General features: G+C 42.3%; 1 protein-coding gene across 1 annotated transcript; it reads right to left on the bottom strand.

The window, feature by feature from the left end:
• Nucleotides 1-625: 625 nt before the first annotated feature.
• paqr7b (progestin and adipoQ receptor family member VII, b) lies at nt 626-5,525 on the bottom strand. Its single transcript, XM_040013191.1, has 2 exons — nt 5,349-5,525; nt 626-3,046 (listed from the first exon to the last, which is right to left on the bottom strand). Exon 2 carries the CDS (start codon nt 3,038-3,040, stop codon nt 1,982-1,984), a length of 1,059 nt encoding a protein of 352 aa, XP_039869125.1. The 5' UTR covers nt 3,041-3,046; nt 5,349-5,525; the 3' UTR covers nt 626-1,981.
• Between the last annotated feature and the right edge of the window lie 4,748 nt (nt 5,526-10,273).

Genomic DNA, 10,273 nt, shown 5'->3' on the forward strand with positions numbered 1-10,273 from the left:
TCACAACAACACCCTTATGTTACAGATAGGGCTGGGCAGAGGTTTAGGAGACATTGGTTGCCAATTAGAAATGATTAGCCCATAATGGATCATTTCAGTGAAGACTGTGAAGACTGTGTGCAGAAAATCTGTTTTATACACAAGAGCTTCACAACATAATTTCTCTCAGCAGGAGTACAGACTTAACCACGTTATTCTGATTTATGACATTTGAGGAGAAAACCAGAATAACCGCATTATCAGCCTCCATGCATGTAAACACAGCCAGTGCTGTCAGCTACAATATATATATATATATATATATATATATATATATATATATATATATATATATATATATATACACATATATATATATATAGTGTGGATTTAGACAGTGCATGATGAGACCAATTTATAATTAGGTTTATAATCAAGAGAATTATGGTTAAATCTCCACTCAAATCAATGTCTTGCATTCTGTCTGTTCATTCATCTTTCAGTAAAGCCATCCCTGAAGCAATAACAGATTCATTGGCACATTACAGCACTGTCATGAACAAGGAGTGCAGTCATTAATATAGATCATTTCTGGCATTTGAGATTTTGTGAGATAAAAATCCAAGCGGCGTTATCACAGAAGCCATATTTGTGAGATATTTTTATAAGAACTGCCATTAACCAAAGAGATAAACCAGAGGACTCTTCAGAGTGAGGCAGTATGAAATTACAATATTCATACCCATTACAGTCTGATGGGCAGGAGGACACAAAACACGCTCTGAAAGGAAGCAGCAAAAGAGTAATGTGCTGTATTCCACAGAAAAATATTGTGCATTCACCTCCGAATGCCATCAGGTGGGGAGAAAATGGGATGCAAAGAAAATTTCAAGAGAAATACAGCTATTTACAGGGTAAGAAAGAAGTGCAAGGCTAAGCTTTCATAGACATTCACACACTTATTATCCACGGTATATACCAAAAGACATGCGTAGAGGCACATACATATTCATCATACAAAAAAAAAAAACATACTAAAAGCAGGTCAGACGCAGCTTTTTCCTTTTTCCACGACTCGAATCTGATCGACCAACAATGAAAATGATTCACGCAAAGCACTGACATCACGGGATGTGAAAAGGCAAAAGCTGAAGTTCCAGCCCTTTGAATTAAAGAAAATAGAGAAAGATTAACATTGTCACAACAACAAGGAGACATCAGTAATCTTCCGCTCATCTTTTAACCAGTGTAGAGTGCCAGCCTCCTTTTCAACAGAGTGTCATCCAATCCAAGGAAAAGGGTCTGCTTTTCATAAGGAGGTAAAATATTTGGTTTTCAAATTGGGTTTCCATCTTTGTGGACTGTGTTGAAACATTAGCGTGGCCTAGTGTTAGCGCCTTGGGAAATGGAAAAATAATCCCTGCTTTGATATCCAAACCTAACCAAAACCCAAAGAAACACAAAAGAATATCAGGACATTGAGAAAAGCACCAGTGTAAAACTTAACAGGAGCTAAAAGTTAGTCTGAGGGACTATAAATACTAAATTCAAATGCTACAATTTGATTAAGACAGTCAGATTTTTTCCAAATACAATTAAGAAGGCAACTGAAGAAACTAGCCTCTCAATTTGTTTGCTAATCTGTGCACAAAGACTTTTTTTCTTTCGTAAAGTAAAACATTCCTTCAGACCGTCTAGAAAAAATAAATAAATAAAGAGAAGTTAGGATGTAAGGGTTTGTTGCAGGGTCCGCATTGCTACAGATGAGCTGCAAGAGCCCCCTTTTCCCCCCCTTTAAGTCACAACAACACCGCCTTAGTCAATATTTAGTTCACTGTTGTTTGGCAGAACACAGAGAAGAAATAATCAGAAGTCACTATCACGAGCTGATAACTTTCCTTGACAAAAACATTTAAGTTATTTTAGAACAGTCACTATAGAGTAAAATAAATGAGACTTTGTTTGACTTGTTTGTTTTGTTTTTTTTAAATAGTCTAAACTCTCACTCTTCCTTCTCGTGGAGAGAGGCCCGCACGCGCTGGCGCACGTAAAACGCGGTGAGGGCGCTGCAGCAGGCAGTGAAGATGAAGAGCGCCACGGCGTCGTGCGCGAGATCCCCGTGAAGACGCTCGTACAAGGGGCGGCGCACTGTGAAGTCTGTTCGCAGCGCTTCAATCTGCACCAGGGTGCAAACCACCACAAACACGTGAAAGATCTGGTGGCCCTGCCCGATGAAGTCACACTTCCCAGGGAACAAGCTCTCTGGGTGAGGGCAGCAGAAGAAATAGGCGCTGATTAAGAAAAAGAGCACGTGGTAGAAGTGGTACGCCACCATCGGGTCGGAGCAGCCCTCCTGGTAGCACCTGTAAATGCGATGGACTACGGGGCTGATGTCTAAGCAGTAAGCCAAGGCTGAGGGCACCACTTGAAAGAGCTTGAGGACCAGCTTGGGCAGCTCGGGACTGGCATATTTGCCATAGCAGCAGCCGAAGCACGTGAGCCAAGCCAGGAATGCCGCAGCGGGCAAAAAGATCCCTTGCACAGTAGTGTGCAACTCTTTCTCTATAGCGTAGTAGTAGTGTGCCAGAGCGCTCCCGTACTGGTAAACGGCAACCCCCACGTAGTCGAGGAAGTAGAAGGTGTAGTAGGAGAGCTCCGACTTGGCAGAGAGGAGATGAGCGAGAGCACTGAATGAGAGGTAGGTGAAAGCTGCCAGGAGCACGATGAAGAGGGGCTGAGCGTGAGGATCTCGCAAGAAGTCCACCGTCTCCGAGATCTCCTGCCACTTCACCAAGATGATGAGGGCAGCCAGCAGATGGGTCCACACGTTGAGGGTCTCGTTGTGCCTTTGGAAGAGGGTGAGAAAGTAGTACCGCCAGCTCAGGTCCGGCTGTCTGTACCCCGTGTGGATGTGGCGCTCGCGGAACACCCACGGAACGTCGGACAGCTTTACGGTGCAAGGCAGGGTTGGAAAGGCCGACTCGAGCAGCTGAGGGATCTGCCGCAGCTGCTGCACGTTGATAAACAGGCGACCGATCTGTTCCATCACCACCGTTGCCATGGCGAACTGTAGACCAAAGAGGAGGGTTAGTCAATACCTGGCTTTGAGCTACACTTGTGTCAACATGTATGAACACATTTATAAACTGCAATACTACTGATATCACAAAGCAAATCTGAGCAGCGGTCATTGGATCACTGAGCAGAATGACACCCAAAAACAGCACAGGTTATGATTTTAGGTCATTTTGGGTGGGGGGGTTTAATCGTCACACAGTTCACCGTGGGCACTGGAGGACTTGACATCTTTTTCATTGTTCACTGCTTTTATTATTTAAAAACAATCAGCAGATTGACTGAATGTAAAAGCCATCAGATGCAACATGAAATTGTGGTAACACCCGGTTAAATGAAAAATTATAAACTAAATTAATTAATTTAATCTAATGAATTTGTTGGCCACCGGGGGGCAGTGAAACTATGTGACAACTTGACTTAATATTACATCTGTCACATGTCAAACGTCAGAACATTTCCGACTTCTTGGCAGCTAATTATGCAACTGTGTTTCTTCTGTTGGAGGCCCTGCTGGTGGTGTGCAGTGGGTTTTATCTTGAAAAGCTTTCTGCTAAAAATAACACGGCTTCCTCTGGCTAAAAGTGGGGTTGATAAGAGTCTAGATATAAACAGCAGTGATCTATAAATCGGTAGTTTAAACGGCTCCAATAAAGATGACCAACTAGTTGATATTGTCTGCAGAGAGAAACAGTTTAAGCTCCCCCACAGCCTTTCTGATCCACTGTTGGTAACAAAACATTATGGCTCAGCGCAGCTTTAAGTGCTTCCCGTCTGAAATTAAATTAAATTGTATTTATATAGGGCCGAATAATAAAAGCAGATGCCTCAAGGTACTTTATATTGTAAGGTTAAGACTCTAAAGCAATACAGAGAAAACCCCAGCACTCAAACGGCCTCTTCGAGCAAGCACTAGGTGACAGTGGGAAGTAAAAACTCCTTTTTAACAGGAAGAAACCTCAGGCAGAACCAGGCTCAGAGAGGTGAAGCCAGCTGCTGGGACCAAAGGTAACTTATCCAAAATTTAATGAGCCGATTTGTGTGTCTGAAAGTGTCCTGAAGCCTCTACGCTCCACTCACCATAATGCATCACTTTGAAGGGTGGATGCACACCACGGGACCTCGGGTACAATAAAGCTCTCACCTCAGCTCATAAATTCTGCACTGATTGAAAATGGGGAGAAATTGCTTCCCAAAAAGTGCAGCACCTGACACACAGTGAATGTTTGCTACTCGGCTAACTTAAAAATGCACGATGGGTTTGAAAATGGGGTTTGATCTAAAAGACCTGCAGCTGAAAAAGTGTTGCTATTGACATAGAAAGTACTGATGGGTAAAGCAAACTGACGACGGTAATCTACCTACAGTGTGCTACACAGTTATCCAAAAAGACACCGATATCACAGTATAACTAGCTAGTAGTAGGCATGATCTGTGCCTACTAAGCAGCTAAACTACCACACAGTAGTTTAGCTCCTCCTTTTCAAATAAAGCTCAGTTTGGAGCACGATGTGGGAAAATACAAAGTTTCTATAAATCTTCCTGTAAACAAATTCTTTGTGTTCTGTTGGGCCAATTAAATCAGATTTTGTAAACTACGCTCAGAATGCTGAGTCACGTGTGCGTAAGGGACCCTTATAGTGAAAAAAGGGTCATTTAATTCATCAATACTTCTTTTGATTAACATGTGGAGAAGGGACTAGGAAAGGCAGAGAGCGGAGGCAGCAGCGTTGCAGAGATCACTCTGTGTGGGATGAACAAGGGCCGGCGATCAGGAGGGATGGCGTGGAGTGATGAATGAGGGGGGGATTACGTAACATAACCCCATCCGACGTCCACACCCTCCGCTTCCAACAATTGCGATGCACGTTGAAATATTTATGGATGAAAGAAAAATTCTCGAAAATACTGAAAAAGCTCGCTAGTGTGTGTGTGAGAGAGAGAGAGAGAGAGAGTGCTAGTGGGTATTAAACGCGGGCCTTTACGGGCCTGATGCAGCCAATTCCCCCCGAGCAAGCCTGCACCTGATCACCATCGGTCTGCTTTAAACTTGACACCCAGTGGCCGGGATGAATTTGCATGTACCTCTCCACCGACCATCGTCTCGCTTCGATTCCCCGTGGACGCCACATAACTCTGCAGTTAGGCATTAGTGCTGAATGAGCCCGAGAAATGCCGCTGCACGATGATAGAAAATGACAGGGCTTTGCGTTCGAGGCGCATCCTTCCACTGATGCAACGAACGTTCTAGATAATTCATAGATTGAGGCTAATGGCAAAATAAATACACATACCTGTTCGACGGGAGAATCAATCCAGAGCCGAAGATACAGGAGAGGATGGACGAGTTAGAGCCGTGGAGATCATGGATAACATTATCTGACGGCGGTGAACATGCAGCGGAGAAACGTGACGGGAGCGGCGCCTGGCGGCTCTCACGGCTCAATCGCTGGGAGGGCGGACATCGCTTGGTTGAACGGACTGATGTTCTAGCCAATCAGCAAACACAAGGCTTCTCCTGCAAATCCATTCGACCAATGATAGCTAACGCCGGCAAACGAGCCCACTCCCCCACAGAAAATCTTCCACTGTCATATGTATATATAAGAGCTTTAAACGTCCAGTCGCTGTTAGCTAAGTGTTAACACCTGTTCTAAAATAGTTTGAAGTTTATGTTAATAAGAGAAAAGAAGAATTTAATATATTTAGTTATTCCTCAGTCTAATGACCGTTTCGTTGTTCCAGCACCACAAAATGCAAATGCAATGCTGCATTTCCCCTCTTGTTTACACACTCACCTGCATGTAGTTTACCCTCTGTGGGAACAGGCTAATGAATCTTTCAGTAGCCCTGATAAAGATTTAAAAGTTTTTCAAATCAAGCGTTTTAAACACGAGAGCCACTGTCACCACTTGTGCAAATGAGTTGCACAGTTGCCACACAGTTCTTCCTGAGTACTGTGACAAAGCACTAAAACACGATATCGTGAAGCCCATAAAACTGGATGGCACTGCTTCTTCAGTGTCTCAGCTTCAGAGATACCTTTCATAACACAATGCCAACTCCACTGGGTCTAATTTGCTTATCAAAACAGGCAATTTCCCTGCTTCTTAGTGGTGGTCAGATTACGTTTACAGCCTATAGTCTTTCCATTCTTTAACAAAGTTTCATTTAACTGCAACCAACCACCCTACTCAGTCTATATTCCCAGACGGATTTAAGAGGCGTGCCTAAAACAGAAATAATAATGTGTTGGTCTTTTGGGTATTTATCCTCTCTGTATCTTAATGTCAGCTCGGGGGAACATGAGCTGAACACACATCTTTGTGTAGCAAAAAAATAAATAAATAAATTTAAAAAAAATCTGTCCAGCAATCCAGAGAAATCCAGAAAATACTGAGAAACGATTCTTGAAGTCAGGCCAGCTTTTGTCCCCTGTGTGGTCAGACAGGGTAGGAGCAGTGCACTATAGGACATAGTTCCAGGCTGATGAGTTCAGCTGTTTTTCCAAACACATGACAAAGAGGGATTGTACAGAACTGCGTGCAAGACTCCAACACAAACACTCTTATATAAACATTTTTGCTGCGTAGGTGCACACAGAGTATTAAACTTCCAAAGAAAACCTGTAAGACAGTGCAGCATGGTGGTGCAGTGTTCAGCACTGTTGCCTCACAGGTGAAGGGCCTGAGTTCAATTCCACCATCTGGATGGGGTCTCTCTGTGTGGAGATTGCATGTTCTCCCTCTGTTTACAGTTCAGAGACATGCAGCTAGCGATATTAGGCTAATTGATGATTCATAGGGCAATTTAGAATGTGATCTGAATGGAAAAGAGTTTATCATATAGTCAAATGGATGGTACTGTTTCAGGTGTAGTTCTCAAAAATAGTAACATACATACTGTTTATTGGATTTTAGCTTGGTAAGATTTTTCTTCTGGTCTGGTCCTGTTCTTTTTCTTTTTATATCTTATAAATATTTTAGATAAAGATATTTTATATCTTTCTGTTAGATGACAGTTGTAGCTATGGTTGAACGCTTAGGATGGAGAAAAGGTCTTACACTGACTGCCATATAGGATATGTAAAAGATAGGGGTTGTGAAGGATTAGGATGAAAATATGCTGAAAAGAAAAAGGATCGAGAGACTGAAAGCAGTGCTCTGAAGCAAAGAAGGAGAGAGAAAGAAAAGGTTGGATCGTGTGGAGATTGTAGATCAGAACGTTCATGAGGATGAAAGGTATGAGGATTTTCATGGGTGATGGTTTGAGGGATGTTTGATCAGGGATGTTTGACACAATGTGTGTGTGAGCAGAGAAGAAGCATGTTACTGATAAAGTAACAAAAGGCAAATAAATCCATGTAGCAATGAAGTCACGGTAAATATTAGGGGAAGATGGGTTAAGAAGAGATCTAATGATTAATGAGCAGCAAAACAAACACCACAGATGTGATGTTTAATACGAGGTCTGAAAGCTTCTTTTTTTTATTTGCAGACAAATAATGAGGAACTGCATAGAAGTAGAAGTGTGGTGCTGTATGAGGAAGTTAAGAGAGACAGAAATGTGAGGGTGATTGATGAGGGAAGAGAGATGGTAGTGAGGTTTGCAGTAGAAGTGACAGATAGGTTCAAGTTGGAGGATGGATTACACACAGAGTCGATGTTCAGCCCTTTCCTTGAAGGACACGCTGGCAGACAAGATCCCACAAGAGCGTCTGTGGTCTATGCTGTTTGCAGATGACATTGTGATCTGCTTCAAGAGTACAGAGCAAGTCAGGAAGATCCTGGAGAGTATATCCTCTGGGGAAAAAAACCCCCATGAAAGTCAGGACAGTGCATGAATGAGAGAGAGGACAGTGGATAGGACAGGTGAGAGGATTGGTTAGCTGAGGTGGCAACGGTTGAGGGGTCAAGTGACTGATGCGTGAACGAGAGGTGAGAGATACGGTGGAGTGCATGTGTCAGAAATGATTTACCACGGATGGGCATACTAGCAAGAGTGAAGACAAAGGTTTACACAATGGTAGTGAGAGCAGCTACTATGTTAAATGGACTGGAAATGGTGCCAGTAATGAAAAGATGGGACCCTAAAGGATGGAGGTGGTGAAGGAGAATACAGGTAGCTGCTGTGATGCATAAAGATTAAAAGGACAGGAAAAGAAAAATGTGTTGACTTCTAATGGGACAAACTGGAAGATGAAGAGCTGACGTAAATTGGGGAAAAAAGGTTAATCCTTACACAGCACACAAGTCTAATACCCATGAAGCTAGACCAGTGCCAATCATTAAACTATTAAGAGAGACACTATAATTTATTCTACAGAAGAAATTTTAATTTCATGTTCATTACATTCTGTAAATAACCAAGCAATAAACAGAGAATGAACTGTATTTCACAATGTGAATAAGATTCCAAAAAGAAAACAAAAATAGGGGAAAATAGGAAAAAAAACCATCCTAATATACCAATTAAGGGAATAAAACATGTTATACACCAAAACTTGAAGCTCTTAAAACTCTAAGACTTCAATAATCAGACATGTCAAGCAGGTCACTGAACACAATCAGCACTTTTGCTTGTTTTAATCAATTTTAAATCATGCTTTTTATTTGTTTTTGTTTCTAATGTCTCTGTAAAGCACTTTGAATCACCTTGTTGTTGAATTGTGCTACACAAATAAACTTGCCTTGCCTTGCCTTGCCTTGCCTTGCCTTACCCAGTGCCACTTGGCGACCGGTTACACACTGACTGCAATTCTGTGCAAGTTGAAGCAAAGGTAAACAAACCCATAAAAACTGACGAGAACTTTATGTCCTTACACAAAGCGGAACATTATGTGGCAAGCAGGTGCTACCTTACATCAACCTGAAAAAGTCCACAGCCACAGGTTCTTTAGGAAAATGTAAAGCCAGCCGTAAATAAGAAAAAACATTAAATAATTATAAGCCTCTAAAATTTCACATAATTTTTTTCAGATCCAGCAGCTAAGAGAGCATTTGACACTCCCTGAGCTCATCTCCCGCACAAGAATGCTACTTTATGACATTTTCTAACTCCACCGTGCAGTTTATGCCACTGCATTTAAAATGGCATTACAGTATATGTAAAGGTGCTCGGATACACGAGTTTTATTCTTTGGCATTTTGACCACTTAAAGAATTATTTGTTTTATTCAGAGAGTTTCACGTAATTTACAGATATTACATCATTAAAAAGAAATAGAGCAATATTTTAAAACACCATCCAGCATTTGATATCAACAAACGTGGCTAATCCCCGATCTAAAAGCTGAGGTATCAGGGAGCTCTAGGCTGTTTTTTTCCAGTGAGTTTATTTCTACTGTTCCACCTGGGTGGTTTTAAGAGAATGGATTGGGTGTTCTCCAGCAGCTTTGACTCAGAGTACAATGCACTTCAGTCACAGTTTGATAGTTTAATTTAAAATCCACTGGACCTAAGTGTAATTCAGTGTATTTTCCCCCAGATTTTCCAGTCATCTAAAGAAGGGCATCGCGTGCATAACGAATTCATCATGAGATTTTTGTTGGCAGCAATCTGCATAAGTCAGAGATGAGCACATGCAGAAAATACATCCTTTCATCTGCGCTAAAAAGCACTTCTAGTGACAAAGTTTTGTCATGTTTTCCCAGACAACATGTAGCTGATGTGGAAATTGCCTTGTTGATATAAAGTATAATTCTTTTCACGTCTTGTATCAAATTATTTTTGTATTTAGAAATGCTGGCAGCACGGTGGTTAGCACTGTTGCCGCACAGCAAGAAGGTCCTGAGTTAAATTCCAACATCAGGCCGGGGTCTTTCTGTGTGGAGTTTGCATGTTCTCCCCTGTGTTTGTGTGGGTTCCCTCCGGGTACTCCGGCTTCCTCCCACCATCCGAAGACATGCAGCTTGTGGGGATAGGTTAATTGGATAATCCAAATTGCCATTAGGTGTGAATGTGCGAGTGAATGTGAGCGCGAATGGTTGTCTGTCCCTGTGTGTTGGCCCTGCGACAGACTGGCGACCTGTTCAGGGTGTACCCCGCCTCTCGCCCTATGACAGTTGGGATAGGCTCCAGCGCCCCCCGCGACCCTGAAAAGGAGAAGCGAATGGATGGATGGCTGGATTTAGAAATGCTTTATTGACCCATGATACCATATCAGTGGGGTGAGACAGTGTCTTTCATTCAATACACTATATCTAGTCAAGTACAGAGGC

This window comes from Simochromis diagramma, unplaced genomic scaffold (genome assembly GCF_900408965.1).
Source record: "Simochromis diagramma unplaced genomic scaffold, fSimDia1.1 OVJJ01000618.1, whole genome shotgun sequence".
Taxonomy (NCBI): Eukaryota; Metazoa; Chordata; class Actinopteri; order Cichliformes; family Cichlidae; genus Simochromis; species Simochromis diagramma.